Source organism: Cibotium barometz, chromosome 36 (assembly GCF_041138505.1).
Source record: "Cibotium barometz isolate CiBa-2024 chromosome 36, ASM4113850v1, whole genome shotgun sequence".
Taxonomy (NCBI): Eukaryota; Viridiplantae; Streptophyta; class Polypodiopsida; order Cyatheales; family Cibotiaceae; genus Cibotium; species Cibotium barometz.
The window spans coordinates 28,918,086-28,935,491 of record NC_141081.1 but is presented as its reverse complement, the minus strand read 5'-3'; the positions used below and the strand labels follow the sequence as shown (position 1 = coordinate 28,935,491).

The 17,406-nt window shown below is 41.4% G+C and overlaps 3 protein-coding genes across 4 annotated transcripts in view; 2 read left to right on the top strand and 1 right to left on the bottom strand.

Moving 5' to 3' along the window:
• The window catches only part of LOC147617746 (uncharacterized), a 277,309-nt gene extending 269,784 nt beyond the window's left edge, over positions 1 to 7,525 (top strand). Inside the window, exon 2 of the mRNA XM_086775569.1 lies at positions 7,199 to 7,525. Coding sequence (XP_086631695.1) covers positions 7,199 to 7,470 — 272 coding nt within the window. The 3' untranslated portion in view covers positions 7,471 to 7,525. The remainder of the gene's footprint in view (positions 1 to 7,198) is intronic.
• LOC147617747 (uncharacterized) lies at positions 1,266 to 3,595 on the bottom strand. Of its 2 annotated transcripts, XM_086775564.1 has the most exons (5): positions 3,352 to 3,595; positions 3,076 to 3,260; positions 2,799 to 2,998; positions 2,438 to 2,706; positions 1,266 to 2,345 (listed from the first exon to the last, which is right to left on the bottom strand). In XM_086775564.1, exons 1-5 carry the CDS (start codon positions 3,359 to 3,361, stop codon positions 1,306 to 1,308), a joined length of 1,704 nt encoding a protein of 567 aa, XP_086631690.1. In that variant the 5' UTR covers positions 3,362 to 3,595; the 3' UTR covers positions 1,266 to 1,305. The 2 variants fall into 2 exon arrangements, with proteins under 2 accessions (XP_086631690.1, XP_086631689.1); XM_086775563.1 differs by having other exon boundaries at positions 3,076 to 3,595.
• An 8-nt stretch (positions 7,526 to 7,533) lies between the features above and the next one.
• On the top strand, positions 7,534 to 8,267 carry LOC147617745 (18.1 kDa class I heat shock protein-like; the record flags this gene model as incomplete). Its single annotated transcript, XM_086775499.1, has 2 exons — positions 7,534 to 7,768; positions 7,886 to 8,267. Coding segments are annotated over 2 exons (510 nt in total), but the record flags the coding sequence as incomplete, so codon positions are not given.
• Positions 8,268 to 17,406: the final 9,139 nt, after the last annotated feature.

Sequence of the window (17,406 nt, the reverse complement as noted above, 5' to 3'; positions counted from 1 at the left end):
CCAATCTCAGCTTTTTCAAAAGCACCCTCTCAATAATGCCCCACATTTTTCTTGCACCACCACTCCCACAATCCAAACTTTAGTGCATATGCCCAAATGATAATGGGTGCCTCGGTGCTCCAATCATAAGCGCCCTACGTCCAATCATAAGTGTCCTAACTCCAATCATATGTGTGCTAGCAAGAGGCGTACGTGCTCCATTATACACCTTACCTTCTCCCTCCCAGTATGAGTTTCTTTCAACTTTTGGCTCTAGCTTTCTCATAACTACTAGGCTCACAACAAACTTTTTTGGTGGAGAAAACATATATGCATTTGTGCATGTTCGACTCAATAAGTGACTAAGCATGTGAGTGAATAATGAGTGATATACTCTCACTGAGTTTTTCATTCGAACTTTCTTCCTTTAAAGCTAACATTAGCATGCCCTAACAAAATTGCTCTCTTGATCTTCTTGTAGCGTCCACATGTTGAATTTATGATTTCAAAATGAGAGGTTGTTTTCCCATGGATAACAGGTTTTTAACTTTTTTGATTTGCTTCCACCACTGCAACATTGAACACATCACCCCACCCACATCCACCCAATAATAATATGTCATGAGAAAATAACTCTTTGTTGTTGAAAGAGAAATCCATTTTATTAGAGAATTCCTCAATAAGAAACAAAAATAAGTAGTGCTTAGAAGATGTATTCTACCTTGTGGGATTGAATTGTACTCATTTGTATTTTCCATGCTCAAATGTGTCTATGGATTACTTGTTTGTATTTTGCATGCTCAAATGTGTCTACATATCACTCTATGTGATGTAGTAAGCTATATAACTCCATGTACTCGTGCGTAGTTTTCATGCTCAAATGTTTCTGCATATTACTCTATGCAATGTAAACTAGAGAGCTATGATAACTTTTAAATTGTAGTTAATGAATGATTGCAAGAATAAGTAAAGCATCAACTACACTTTCAAATTTATTGTCTTTCCATGGCTGAATTTAGGCTTCATAATTATTATCATTTAAAAAAGATAAACTTTTTAAACTTACAACTTGCTTTTAACCCTATTACATTTTCATATATTCTAACCATCGCCATGATAATGCAATATATCTCTCACCACATCCACTTTGGCAATACTTGTAGAACGTAGACAAGGGAGATAGAGAGAGCCTACATTGTACATTACCAAACCTTAGAACAACAATTTGTAAATCACAATAGAGAGCCAATACAGATTTGAAAATCCACCTTCATGTAATACGGGCTTCATGATACAATGGTTATACATTCATACATATAGATGCCATCATGTAATCTGGGCGTCATTGCCATCTAGCTCGATTGTTGCTTGCATCGACTCTTTAACTGCACGTGCATCCAATTTGGCTTGCATGGAGGGGCGTCTACCCTTAACTGTAGCAATGAAGGAGGTGCCAACTTGATTGTCATCCATTGTTTTGCGCTTCTTCCTGTTGATCCGTTTCTCAATGAAAGACTTTGCTCTCTTCAAGCTATTCCCAAAGCCATCTCTAGTTCGTACAAAAGACTTTGCAAGCTCAATGCCCTCCTCTCTTTGTGCTTTCAATGTATGTAGTTGCCCAAGTGTCTTCTTCATGCTAGTGGTAGCCTCATGAATAAGCTCGGCATCATCCTGCACAAAATCCACAAGTTGTTGGAAAGTGTCATGTAAATGATTCAAGCTTGACCTCTGTGTAGACTTTGAAGATGCATCCTCACAATTGTGCCCTTCCTCCAAGCTCGCATCATCCTCAAGTGGCACTCCGATGTTGAGGTCATCAGGCTTAATCTCAAGTAGTCTCCTCGGGACCGTCTCCAAGGCACTATCTTCATACATGCTCACACAATGTGACACCATACCTTGCTCCTGAACACCGGCCATGAGCATCACCTTGATTTGATGCTTGCATATGTTGCCAAGCTCGGACCAATGGCATGTACAACATGCCCATTGACAATCTGAGTTGTAGACGGTGTACACTTGGTTTGGATTGGAGAGGCTTCGAACATAAGCATCTGCCTTCATGTTGCTACCAATGAATGACACATAATCATCTGGAATTTTGAGAGCTCGTTCATGCGAGCTCTCCACTACCTTCTCAATGGCATTGTTTCTCTTAAATCCCCCTTCCTTCACAACTTGTATGTACCAATAATGAGGTACACAAGCTGTGGTTAGCTTGTAAAGAAGCCAATCCACTCGACGCCCCACCATTTTCTTAGAAGATCCTAGAAATCTGTACTTCAAAACTCCATGGTACGCCTCGATTGCACCATTCGTGTCTTGATTGGAATGTGGCAATGTCCTTGTCGCACGCACCCACATGTCTAACATGATGAAGACTTGTAAGCATATATGACCATAAGAGAACATAACACATTGGGAACACATTGAAGCAAGAAAAATAGATCATAGTCACCTATTTTAGGCTGCCACTGCATTTCAAAGTAGTGGAGGAACTCCTTCTCACTTTGAAAATCTTCCTTGAACTTGCATATCATTTCCCTAGCTTCATCCTTGGTGAGCTCATATGAAGACGAGGACCCTCCCCGCATATTCATGATGTTACCAAGCATCCGAAACATGGCCGCACGTGTTGGCCAATCTTTCACCTTTCGAATGAGGTGTTTTAGCCAACACCTACGTACATGCCATAAGCACAAGTACACCGGCAAATTGAAAACGACCCTGAGAGTACAAATCCAAGTATTGAGGGTACAAATCCAAGCAATGGTCATAAAGCATTGTCCAAGCACCATGCATTATGTTAGGAAAATTACCTCAGTGCATCAATTTCCCTCTCCGCATCATCCACCATGAAAGCATTTGGCTGCCACGATTTATGGTGATCAAGCATGCGATCTCGAAACTTTGTCAACCAATATCGCACAGCCTCAAAGGTGGCACTTGAGGCAAGAACCCACGCAATTGGGATGCCATTGCGATGTGTGTCAAATACGAGAATTGTATACAAATGGAACTACATCATTTTAGGTATAGTAAGTACAAGTACCTTGACTTGAACACGGCAGAAAACAGACAAGAATTGAAGCATACCTTGTACTTGTTCGTTCCAAATGTGGAGTCCATAGCCAACAAATTTCCATTTCCGAACTTGTCACAAATCTCTCTTTGCCATGGGGTTTGGATCCCTAAAAAGAATTCCTTCTGTACTTGAAGATTTTGCTCCTGGTAAACAAATATCATATCCGCATTTTGTGTACACCATCGCCTTGTACTCTCTGCATCATCATCATGTAGTTGATATGTCTCCATAGCATGTTTCCTTTCAATATTGAGTATATCTTGGAGCAATAAGTAGTCATCCCTCACCATTGGACATTTGGGCTCTTTGCTTTGTCGTATATGCAAACTTTGAATGTGTGCATCGAAAACTTGTTGTGGAGTAAAGCCCTTGAACAACAAGTTAGAAACCCAAACTTTTTTTTCCAATGAAATCCATGGAGAGAGGAGAAGAAGGGTGTTTCCCTCATTCCTACAAGGCTCCCCATGGCAGATGATATCTTCTTTATTTGTGTGAAAAGGATTAATATAAGATATAACTGCGATGCTAGGATCCAAGTATAGACGATTCACCATGAAATGGCATTGACACCCTCGAATGCGCTGTCCTGCTGCCTTGGGTGGCCGCCTTGGCTTAGTCTCTTTCTTGATCAAATTGGCATTTAATTTGGTGGAGGCTTTTACGCTGTCTTCATTGATGGTAGGACAACCATGTAACTTCCCATCGTCAAGCTCATTTTCATGCACATTACTCTTGCACTCTACATCTTTTCCACCCGATTGTTCATGCACATGGCATACACGTTTGGAAGCACAACGTGTCCCAAAAGCACACCAATATCTATTGGCAATGATAATTGGGTATAAGTCTAAAGCCTTGCATGCTAATCATTTAAATAAGGTAATGGAAAATAAACACTTACATGGTGCTCTCAAGCCATGAATCCTTGAATGGCCGTACTAGCGAGCCTGGTGTGCGATGATGGTGGGAGTACCTCGTAAACGTTGTAGGGAAGTCAGGATTTTGTGCTTCACTGTTCACAAACTCGCCTACATGATCCCATGGAATACGAGCTTCTCTTTGCACTTTGTACTTCGACCTTTCATTGTGTACCAGTCTCCATTGTATTCCGGAGACATCAAAAAGACCATGCGTGGGAACAGGGGTGCCCATCGTTTGTTGCTAAATGAGCTAAAATGTCTCGCAGTTCCTGCTCTTCTGCACAAAACCACCACCTTCAGAATTATCGACTAAAGACATCAAAGCACAAGACATTAAAGGTATAAGCTAAAGAAGCTGTTAATGATCTTAAGTACAATATCTACAATGTAATGTTCTCATCATACAAGTGCAAAAAATCGAATGCTGCTCTAGGGCTTCCTTTGTTGACGGCTCGCAAATGTGCGAGGTCTGTGTTTGCTTGCGCTGGAGATGCTTGCTGCAGAGAGCATGGGGTTAGCCCTCTTCAAACGCCCTCCCCTTGGTGGTCTGCCGTGTTTTCAAGAAAAAAGAGTTAGGTTTTAATTAATGACCAACGTGCAGGCTACGTTAAAATTAAGCCCACTTATTTCACAAATAACAGTGCCATGGACTAATTATATGCAGCTTCTTTCTGGTTGCAGAATCATTTTGCCATCTGCAAAGCTCCATGTACCTCAAAGCAGCCCAGCAGCTTCTCAACGACCATCCAGCTGTTATCGTAATCTCTTATGTCCCAATAACCTGCGTAGAAAGGCTAGATATGATTAGCATTAGCTTAGCTGCACTTTCTAGTTATGAGTGCAATGCTACACATACCAGGTTATATATATATAACGGCTGTAGTTAGATATCTAACTACAGCCGACCTTTGCAAGGTGGAGCGCAACAGCGTAGGAGCTGAAAGCAGCTCTCCACGCAACCTAGTGTACAACAATCAGGCCCCGGGAGCTGATTTAGCAGGTGGCATGGTAAACACCATGATCAGCAATGCTAATCAACGGGCTGTTCTTGCATGCGCACTCCAACAACAGCAGGTGGCTCTAACAACAGCTGAGGCTCACCTCATCAAGCGCAGTCAGTATGCCCACTCCAACAGCAGGCGGCTCTAACAGGAGCTCAACGCTCAGTCAGCATCCCAGCCTTTGTGAAGCTCAGCACCAACACGTAGCGCTTCCTAGACGCTCAGCACATGCTCCGTTGTCTGCAGCTTTGCAACGCTAGCACTTCGGCCATCCAGCAGGCGGTGCCAACAGAGGCGCTTCATTGCCTTCCTAGAGCTGGCTCAGCACGTGCTCAACGCTTCATCGCATCTAACGAATGCAACTGGATTTGGAGGCTCAGCATTCAGTACATTGCAAAACTCCAACTCAGTGCACCATCGATTAAGCGCTCACAAGAAGCCGTGTTAAGGTCACAGGGTCCATCGCCTCTGTGAGGCTCTGCGCATCATAGGCTCCACGCACGCAAGAACATTTCCACAAGATGGTGCAGAACACGACAAAATCGCTGCGCAGGCGCATTCAAAGCAGCGGCGGTGGAAGCGGTGGAACCAGGCAGGTGGTAGCTGCCAGCGTCATTTTTTTACAGCGTGGTGGTAGCTGCCAGCGTGGCTGGAAAAAAACCTCCACGCTGGCAACCACCCCGGTATCTAACTACAGCCGTCAAGTTGACGGCGGCTGTTTGGCTTGTTATTGCAATCTTGTGGTGCAGGAGGCGACTCGATGCTAGAGAAGAAGACGGTGGCATTAATGCCTTCAGGGTTGCGAGAAATGGAAGAAAAGCTCCTGCATATGCCCACTGCGAGAGCACTGGAGGTGGTAGGAGAGACCAGGGGTCGTGGAACTGAGTTTCGCCCAAGGGGCCAAAGAAGCCGTTCTTCTTCGGCTCCAGCAGCCGCCCATCATCCCCTCCTCCACCATTTCTACTTTCAGCTGGCCGTCCCTTTAGTCGGGACACTTCTCCTTCGCTTTCCTTTCCTCTAGTGTGTACACGTATTCTCTGAACTTTCCTCTTAAAGGCTTTCATTGTCGCTAGTGATTTCTACGTGTGCCCGCATTTCTGAGGTATATCACCCTCATTATGGAGGCCTAAATGTGGAGTCCATAGCCAACAAATTTCCATTTCCGAACTTGTCACAAATCTCTCTTTGCCATGGGGTTTGGATCCCTAAAAAGAATTCCTTCTGTACTTGAAGATTTTGCTCCTGGTAAACAAATATCATATCCGCATTTTGTGTACACCATCGCCTTGTACTCTCTGCATCATCATCATGTAGTTGATATGTCTCCATAGCATGTTTCCTTTCAATATTGAGTATATCTTGGAGCAATAAGTAGTCATCCCTCACCATTGGACATTTGGGCTCTTTGCTTTGTCGTATATGCAAACTTTGAATGTGTGCATCGAAAACTTGTTGTGGAGTAAAGCCCTTGAACAACAAGTTAGAAACCCAAACTTTTTTTTCCAATGAAATCCATGGAGAGAGGAGAAGAAGGGTGTTTCCCTCATTCCTACAAGGCTCCCCATGGCAGATGATATCTTCTTTATTTGTGTGAAAAGGATTAATATAAGATATAACTGCGATGCTAGGATCCAAGTATAGACGATTCACCATGAAATGGCATTGACACCCTCGAATGCGCTGTCCTGCTGCCTTGGGTGGCCGCCTTGGCTTTGCAACGCTAGCACTTCGGCCATCCAGCAGGCGGTGCCAACAGAGGCGCTTCATTGCCTTCCTAGAGCTGGCTCAGCACGTGCTCAACGCTTCATCGCATCTAACGAATGCAACTGGATTTGGAGGCTCAGCATTCAGTACATTGCAAAACTCCAACTCAGTGCACCATCGATTAAGCGCTCACAAGAAGCCGTGTTAAGGTCACAGGGTCCATCGCCTCTGTGAGGCTCTGCGCATCATAGGCTCCACGCACGCAAGAACATTTCCACAAGATGGTGCAGAACACGACAAAATCGCTGCGCAGGCGCATTCAAAGCAGCGGCGGTGGAAGCGGTGGAACCAGGCAGGTGGTAGCTGCCAGCGTCATTTTTTTACAGCGTGGTGGTAGCTGCCAGCGTGGCTGGAAAAAAACCTCCACGCTGGCAACCACCCCGGTATCTAACTACAGCCGTCAAGTTGACGGCGGCTGTTTGGCTTGTTATTGCAATCTTGTGGTGCAGGAGGCGACTCGACGCTAGAGAAGAAGACGGTGGCATTAATGCCTTCAGGGTTGCGGGAAATGGAAGAAAAGCTCCTGCATATGCCCACTGCGAGAGCACTGGAGGTGGTAGGAGAGACCAGGGGTCGTGGAACTGAGTTTCGCCCAAGGGGCCAAAGAAGCCGTTCTTCTTCGGCTCCAGCAGCCGCCCATCATCCCCTCCTCCACCATTTCTACTTTCAGCTGGCCGTCCCTTTAGTCGGGACACTTCTCCTTCGCTTTCCTTTCCTCTAGTGTGTACACGTATTCTCTGAACTTTCCTCTTAAAGGCTTTCATTGTCGCTAGTGATTTCTACGTGTGCCCGCATTTCTGAGGTATATCACCCTCATTATGGAGGCCGCAGCAGATCAGGCGAAGATCCCTTCGACTCCCTGCTCTTCGATTCGCTCGCCTTCCCGTCTTTCTCTTCCTCTCTGCGCGCCAGCTTCCCGGAGCACCCCAGCTTCGCCCGGGACGTGGCTGCGGTGGCTAATACGCAGGTGGACTGGAAGGAGACCTCGGATTCCCACATCTTCAAGGCCAACCTGCCTGGTAAGAATATCGCCCCCCCGCCCCTTTCCCCCTTCCTCCTCCGTCTCTTTTATCGGAATTGACTGCTCGAATATTCGCATGAGCAAAGTAGTGTGCCCCCGTGTGTGTGCTCTGCAGGTCTGGCCAAGGAGGACGTGAAGGTGCAGGTGGAAGACGGGCGCGTGCTGCAGATCAGCGGCGAGCGCAAGAAGGAGGAGACGGCCTCCTCGGACAGGTGGCACCGCGTAGAGCGGGCGCAGGGCAGCTTCCTTCGACGGTTCCGCCTCCCCGACAACGCCAAGGGGGAGGAGGTGAAGGCGGCCATGGAGAACGGCGTGCTCACCGTCACCGTCCCCAAAGTGCCCCCGCCGGAGCCCAAGTCTGCCGTCAGAAGTGTCCAGATCTCCGGCTGAGAGAAATCGTTCAAAGACTCTCTCTCTCTCTCTCTCTGTGTGGCTATGTATGTGGTCGAGTGATGGTCGTCATGTGTGTTTATATTACAGGGGATGTGTAGTAGAGGGACCGTTCTTGTAAAAGTTTTTTTTTTAAAAAAATAAAGGAATGTATGACAACTTCTCTTTTTAAAGGATTGGAAGCCTTTGTCGATAATGTCTATCTAGCTTAGCTTGTTCAACATCACGGACATGTATGATCATTTGTTTTGCTGATGTTTAAAGCATATATGAATGAGGAGAGAGAGATAGTGAGAGGATGGGTTATATGGATGAAGTGGTACATTAAAGGCTATTATACTTGCCTCTTAGCCATGCCACAAAATTTTGAGGAGTTGTCGTCGTCGCTATCTCCAAAGTTGTCATAAATATGCAATGGATCTAACTTCCATCAATAATATGATGCTGATCTTGGAAGTAGCGATCTATCTTTGATGTAGACGACGTCAAATTTAAGTAACTCTTCTTATGTCATAGCAAAACCTAGAAGGTGCACTTGGATTGTTCCCAAAGTGAGCGTAGTTGATCTTCTCTTAGTGGGTGTTTTTCCTTGCCAATCCATTCAATGTACACTCCTTAATGACCTCATACCATTGTTTGGTACGAGTCTCAGTAGTCCATCTTCGCTAGAGGTTGTTTTGTTTGGGCTTTTTTTTGCATCTTCTTACCTATGTGGTAGTAGATATTTATTATTTTCTGAAAGCTCAAAGTTTCCTTGGGTACCCAATTGTGTAGGCATGGTACACATGGATCTCCTTGGTCTTCATGGTAGTATACACATGATTCTCCTTGTTGTGACTCCTCCCTCTCTTTTTATTTGCACAATGTATCTCTTGGTATAGCAACCACAAAAAATGTAAGCCCAAGGATATACCACCTGCGAGTCAACATGTTTCCCTTTAGTACACATTTGTCTTAGTTTAGTTTTGTATACCACCATACACATTTGTCTTAGTTTAGTTTTGTGTAGCACAATATGATGGCTCTTATATTTGTCGCGTACTAATTAGTACATTTTAAGTGTACACAAGGCTTGTATATGGATGAGATGGTACTCTATAGGTTATTTTTGTACTTGCCTCTTAGCCGTGCCACGAAAATTTGAGTTATCATCATCTCCAAGTTGTGATAGCTATCCCTTGGATGTAACTCCCATGGTATAATAATGATTTGGAAGTAGATATCTTTGATGGAGAGGTGGTGTTTTAGTCATTTGTTGAAATAACTCTCAATATTTCATTGTCTATAACACAAGGTGCATCAAAGGTTCTTCCTCTCTATTAACACAAGTATAAGATTTGTTGATCTTCTCTTCACAGGTGCGTTTCTTTGGCAATCTAAGCTTTGTGGTGCATGTATTCCTTTGAGCTGATAGTATCATTTAGTATTAGTCTCATTACGCATTGTTGGTGGCTAAAGGTGGTTGTTTGGGATTCCTTGGCATTTTCTTACCTATGTGGTAGCTATTAATTATTTCTTGAGAGGTCGTAGGACATTCTCATCAGTCATTTGTGATGCTTGAACATTGTATCGTTGTGATCAAGGATTATAATAATGATTCGTATACTTAATAACGGATATGAATAGGTATGATGAACATCCTAAGGTTTAACACTGCATTTTACCTAAACCCCATTCGACTACCCTTTAAAGGAAGCTTGTATTTAAACCAATTGTATGCACCAAAAGAAACCCCTTCACTTATTATGCAAAAGCTATAGGTGACCATCTTGTCATAAGACTCCTCAAAGGCGAGGGCTACTCTATCCATGAAAGAATAAAAGAAGATATCAATAAAATAATAAAAGAAGAACTTTAGCATGTTGTTGTGGTGGGTATCTAGCATGGGGAGGAAAATCTAGTTGTTTACTGTATAAAAGTGAAGCAAAAGAAAAAAAAAAGCCATTCCCTATAGCATTTCATCAGCCTACAAAGAAAAAGTGAGTTTGATTAACGTTTCTATCTCATGCAAGTCAAAGTTGCATATCTTCTTATTTTTATACAAATACTATAAGATAAATCAAGCAAAAATGGCATAAATTAGGATTTGAATTCATTAGAAAGGTGGTTCTCTCCACAAAGATGGTCATGTTGAAGTGTGGATCTAGTTTCCTCCTTTCATTCAAGCTTTCCCTTTGAGCTTCTAAATGTGGGATGCCAACAGTTGGAGTGACAACACAATTCATCTTTATCAATTCCAAGCTGATTCTAAAAACTTTAAGAGCTTGGAAATGGGGAAAAAAATTTACAACCTTGTAAAAACACTCCTTTCACAAACAAGTGAATTGTTATGTGTTTTCTAGTATTGGCATAAAAGTTGACGAAAGATAGAGGCCAATCTCTAGCCTTCACTTTTCGCCTTTGTTCAAGTGATAATGGAAATTGAAGGAGGGGCATAGATAATTGAAGGATGTATTTACAAACTATGTGTTAGGATAGGCCGCAAGCTATGATATTAATTGGAAAACTAGTCCACACCATTGTGATCCCATTATAGGAAAATGAAATTTTTTATTTTAGGTTTGTTATGGTGGAGAATTGATTATGAATGAATGTTGGCTAGCTTCTTGGATGCTTCCTGTAAGGTTCCTCCCTCGAGCTTTGGAGATATAAAGGTGTAAGTACCTTCCCTTTAGTTTCTGTAATCATCCCCCAAATTGAGAGTACAAGAAAACATTGTTTTCCTTTGTTTTGGCCTAGAGAGAGAAAATGTTATAAAGAGAGATAATACAAATTTGAGATATTTTTGGATACAAAATAATCTAAGATGAATTTCCCTGAAACAGAAGTTCAAAAAATAATTTTCTAATGTGTATTAGAAAGTAACTGAATATATGTATTGGAGATCTTAGCCTAAGGGTCCACATTTTCAGAAACTTTCGATTAAGGTCCAAATAAGGTTCTAAAGGGCCAATAGGATTAATCCAAGTGTTGGGATAGCAAAAATGCAAAGAACAAAATAAAATCTCCAAAAATGAGTAAATGCTCACATAAGATGAAGAGTTGACCAAGTACTGGTTTATTACTTAAAAATTAAGGTTTATTAGTAAAATAAATCAATTTTTGACACCTCAGTAAGGAAGGAAAGGGCTCATGAAGGAGGCGCCTTTTTTTCATCATTGCCTTGCATTTTTAATTCAAAAAATGAGATATTTATATCTCTTCTCCCTCCGCAAACTGGATCAAAAAGTGAGCCAAACTGGTCCACAAATTATCCAAAATAGGTCAAACTGAAGCCTTCCTCACCTATAAATAGACCCCCATTCATTTGTATTTTCATCTTTGTGAGTAATTACATGCCAGTATTATCTTCATTTTAGTGTAATTCTATTATCCCTCTATTTTGCCTCTACTTTTGGAAGCTTTGGAGTTTCACAATTCTCCATCCTCTCTTGGAGATTACCCTCCCCAACTTGGTGGCCAAAGCTTTCTTTGTGGGCTTCACTTCTTTCTTTAAAGAATCAAGCCAAAATCAAAGGTAAGCCTTAATCCAATGGTTTTTATCTTCTCAATGGTTTTCTCCTTCCCAACCCCTCTAATGCTTGGGAGGCTTTCAATTAAATGGTTTTTTCTTAAAATCAAGCTTTCTAATGATTCATAATGTTTAAATGGTTTATTTCTAATCTTTATGCTTAATTAGTATTTTTATATTTAAATCTCTCTTTTTGGAAAGATTAATCATCTTTATGGTTAGATCCTTATTAGAAGGATGGTTCTTAATGATAAACCCATTATCTTAAACAAAACTCTAGGCTTGACAAGCTAGAGAAAAAGATTAGATATTTTTATGATTTTAATATAGTTAAAAATGATGATTAATTTCTTTAAGCTTATTTATGATTAATAAAATCATAATAATTTATTTTAGGTTGAAGATGATTATGCTAAATTTTTTGGAAATGAGAAATGGATATTTAAGAATAATCAAGAGATGTGATTATAATTATGCTTGTAATTATGATTATAATTATGTTATGCATACATAAATAAATTTTAGTTTAAAAGAGGAGTTCTTATCGTATTTCAATTATGAATATTCTTTTAAAGTTAGAAAATTAAACATTCTCAGACGTTTCAGTGAAGCGATGGTAAAATTTTCCAGAAAAAAGATAAATCTTATTTTTATGCATAAATTTAATAAGCAAAAAGAGGAATTCCCATCATATTCTAGGCATAGACATTTTTATGCTAAAAGAATGATTTTTGTTATATTAATGAAAAATACTTTTATAGTATTTATCAATAAATATTCTAATAGAGAAAAGAGGAGTTTTTGTTATATTTATCTATATATATGTACATGCATAAATAAATTTTATGCTAAAAGTAGAGTTTTGAGTATTATTCAATAGTCAGAAAAATAAAGAAGATTATGCATAAGTTTTATAGAATCATTCAATTTATGAGAATTATGGAAATGATTCATTTAGATGAATGGATTAGTGTTTATACTAAAAGAGTAAATATGGGTATAATTGATTTGGTAAATTCCATGAATCTTTTATTCAAAAAGAAGAATATTGAGCATATTTTATTTTGAGAAATTTGAGAAGGAATGTGAAAATACTCATATGAATGCATCGAGAAAACATGGATAATTCTTAATTAAAAATAAGCATGATGTGAATAGATGTAAATAGATGTAGGAATGATATGAATGGATGTAGGATGATGTGAATGGATGTGAATAGATGTAGGAATGATGTGAATGGATGTAGGATGATGTGGATGGATGTGAATGGATATAGGAATGATGAATGGATATAGGATGATGTGAATGGATGTAGGAAGAATGTGAATGGATGTGAGTGGATGTAGGAATGATGTGAATGGATGTGAGTGGATGTAGGAATGATGTGAGTGGATGTAAGAATGATTTGAATGGATGTAAGAATGATGTGAATGGATGTGACATCTTCTTGCCACCTTTGCATGCCACCTCGCACTTGGTGACATGGCATGCCACATCATGGAATTGTCACATAAGCCATAATAGTGCCACATGTCAAGAGAATGCCATGTGTTATGCATGCATGTGACACGTGGCACCTCCTTCCCACCTCCCCATTTTTTTCAAAAGCATATTTTTGAAAAAGTTAATTTAGTAATTTAGAGAAGTAGAATATAAAATTTTAAATAATAAAATATATATAACTTATTAAATAAAAGAATTTAAAAACACTAATTTTAAAGGATTATATTTTGGAATTAGATCAATAATATTATTTTTAAAGTTTATGTTATTCAATTTAAAAAAAATAAATTTTTAAATTTAATATTTCTTGAAAATATTTTGTGTAGAATACACTTTTGAATTAAATTTAAAAAAATACATTATAAAAAAATATAATTTTATAATTATAAAATAAAAGATATATTTATATATCTAGTAATGATAAATATTTAGACTTGTTAATTAAAATTATTAATAATATTGATTTTTAAGTGAAAAATAGTTTATCTTTAATTCTAATCGTCTCTAATGCTTACCTCACCAGGTTGCTATTATGGTCCACATTTCAGTGGGATGATGATCGTTCACATGATGCAATTTTGTGCAACACTGTTTTCGTTTCCATGACATTTTTTTACGAGATTGTGGGATCATACGTGGCCAGCGATGGGTTTGGTCGGATGGTTATGGCGCACAGTTCAAGTCGTCGACAATTCTATTGGCTCTACGGGTAGTACTTATGGTTCTCTTATATTCGCAATTAAACTAAATTCATTAGAACATCTTAAAGAAAACAATAACTAAGACTTTGTTTCATGGATTTATAGGTGGCATGTGCAGTCTAGTATCCCAGTGATTTGGTCATTCTTTGAGACTGGTCACAGAAAGGGAGAGCATTATGGTGCGGGCGCGTGTGTGAAACGTGCCTTGAGGCATCATGAGCTAAGGCGGCAGGATGCTGAGCAGTTCACAGATGCGGGCCACGTAGTCGAGTGGTGCTCCCAACATTTGTGTGGAGTGCAGCATCATCGTATCCCAAACGTGATGCTCGGATTGTCAAGAGATGTTTTTGGCATGTGGATGGTAGCATGATTGACCGTAGAGCCTCCCATGATTGTGACACAGTACCTGGCACCTTGGGCTTACATTCCATCAGGAGCACGTGCATGGCGGTCCCCACAATTTACACACGACGGTTTGCAAGCTTTTGTGGAGCATGTATGGATGGCGATTGGTCACACTGTGCCTCGAGAGGATGGGCAGATGTATGGATATAGAAATTCCTCTCTCCCGAGCATCCTTCACATCCAGTGTTGTCCGATGAACACACACGTCCTGCGTTCATGGTGGTCAGCTATGATGACCTGACAGATTTACTACAGGAGGGTGATGTATTTGCTATTATTTCTTGGTGAGGGAAATAGCGAGGGAGTAGACTACTATCTGATGAGTTGCACTAAGCCAAAATGCATCCTTGACCAGGATACAGTGGATGATCATGGGTTTTCTTTTGACGCCCATAGCATGATTGTGGCAGGTCGGTTCTACCAGCAGATTCGACTTCATCGGGGGAGTCTTGAGTTCCAGTAGTGGAAGTGAGAGCTAGAGGCATTTCAGTTCTCTCATCTAGTGGTTGCTAAACAGGCTCACTCTTGATCGAGGTACAGAGCCAAAAACACAGTTCTCGTCCTTGTTTTCGGCTTCGAGTAGATGACCATGAGAGCATTCTAGAGAAGTTGAGAGCTAGAGATGGTGCTGCTGACTAGATCTCTATCTTGATAGTAGTGACTAAACTTAGACTAGCTGGGTTAGCTCACTTACATTGTATTTAGATTTTTTGGGAGTGACTAATCTCAGAATAACTGGGATAGCTCATTTTCAAAATACCTTGATCTTTTGAGTTAGTGGCTAAAACCCAGAGTGGCTATGTTAGCTCACATTCTAATGTACTTAGTTGATATTTATATCACTATGAGTTTTCTCATTATTGAGGATCATTTCATTTTAGTTGATGTTCATGGTTTTTTGATTTTTTAACACTTTGGCTATCATATCGTTTATTGAAAATCACCATCACCATATTGTTTGTTGAAAATCACCAAACTTTGCAAGCATAATTACTAACCCGAACATGCTCCGATCATGACCAAACTTTGCAAGCATGTGGGGGTAGGCCCCCACATGCTTGAAAAGTTTGGTCCCCACATCACCAAACTTTGCAACAAGCATGTGGGGGTAGGGCCCCCCCACATGCTTGAAAAGTTTGGTCCCCATCGAAGCATGTCTCGGTACGATGGTATGGGGAAGGCCCGGATTTTCCATGGCCTCTTAACACCAAGAGACTTCAAAAATCCACACTGGGCGCTAATTACTAATCCAAACATGCTCTGATTGGTGACCAAACTTTGCAAGCATGTGGGGTGTGTCCCCTCCACATGCTTGCAAAGTTTGGTCCCCATCAGGAGCATGTTTTGGTAGCATGTTGGAGGGGACCACCCCCACATGCGGAAGGCCTGGATTTTCCATGGCCTATTAAGCACCAAGAGGCTTGAAAAATCTGCACTGGGCGTTAATTACCAATCCAAACATGCTCCGATTGTGACCAAACTTTGCAAGCATGTGGGGGTGCCCCCCCCCACATGCTTGAAAAGTTTGGTCCCCATCAGAGCATGTTTGGATATGACGGTATGGGGAAGTCCCGGATTTTCCATGGCCTCTTAAGCACACCAAGACTTGAAAAATCCACACTAGGTGCTAATTTCTAATCCAAACATGCTCCGATTGTGATCAAAGTTTGCAAGCATGTGGGGTTGGACCCCCCACATGCTTGCAAAGTTTGGTCCCCATCGGCGCATGTTTAGGTATAATGGTATGGGGAAGGCCAGGATTTTCCGTGACCTCTTAACCACCAAGAGGCCCGGATTCTCCATGGCCTCTTAAGCACCAAGAGACTTGAAAAATCCACACTGGGCGCTAATAAAAAATAAAAAAACCAAGAACATGCTCCGATTGTGACCAAACTTTGCAAGCATGTGGGGGTGGGTCCCCCCACATGCTTGCAAAGTTTAGTCCCCATCAAAGCATGTTTGGGTATGATGGTATGGGGAAGGTCCAGATTTACCATGGCCTCACTTACATTGTATTTAGATTTTTTGGGAGTGACTAATCTCAGAATAGCATGCTTGAAAAGTTTGGTCCCCATCGAAGCATGTCTAGGTATGATGGTATGGGGAAGGCTCGGATTTTCCATGGCCTCTTAAAACCAAGAGACTTCAAAAATCCACACTGGGTGCTAATTACTAATCCAAACATGCTATGATTGGTGACCAAACTTTGTAAGCATGTGGGGTGTGTCCCCCCCACATGCTTGCAAAGTTTGGTCCCCATCGGAGCATGTTTTGGTATGATGGTATAGGGAAGGCCCGGATTTTCGATGGCCTCTTAAGCACCAAGAGACTTGAAAAATCTGCATTGGGTGCTAATTACTAACCCAAACATGCTCCAATCATGACCAAACTTTTCAAGCATGTTGGAGGGGACCACCCCCACATGCTTGCAAAGTTTGGTCCCTATCGGAGCATGTTTGGGTATGATGGTATGTGGAAGCCCTGGATTTTCCATGGCCTATTAAGAACCAAGAGACTTGAAAAATCTGCACTGGGCGTTAATTACCAATCCAAACATGCTCTGATTGTGACCAAACTTTGCAAGCATGTGGGGGTGCCCCCTCCCACATGCTTGAAAAGTTTGGTCCCCATCAAAGCATGTTTGGATATGATGGTATGGGGAAGTCCCGGATTTTCCATGGCCTCTTAAGCACACCAAGACTTGAAAAATCCACACTAGGCGCTAATTTCTAATCCAAACATGCTCCGATTGTGACCAAAGTTTGCAAGCATGTGGGGGTGGACCCCCCACATGCTTGCAAAGTTTGGTCCCCATCGGCGCATGTTTAGGTATAATGGTATGGGGAAGGCCTGGATTTTTCGTGACCTCTTAACCACCAAGAGGCCCAGATTTTCCATGGCCTCTTAAGCACCAAGAGACTTGAAAAATCCGCACTGGGCACTAATAAAAAATTAAAAAAAACAAGAACATGCTCCGATTGTGACCAAACTTTGCAAGCATGTGGGAGTGGGTCCCCCCCACATGCTTGCAAAGTTTAGTCCCCATCGAAGCATGTTTGGGTATGATGGTATGGGGAAGGTCCAGATTTTCCATGGCCTCTTAAGCACCAAGAGACTTGAAAAATC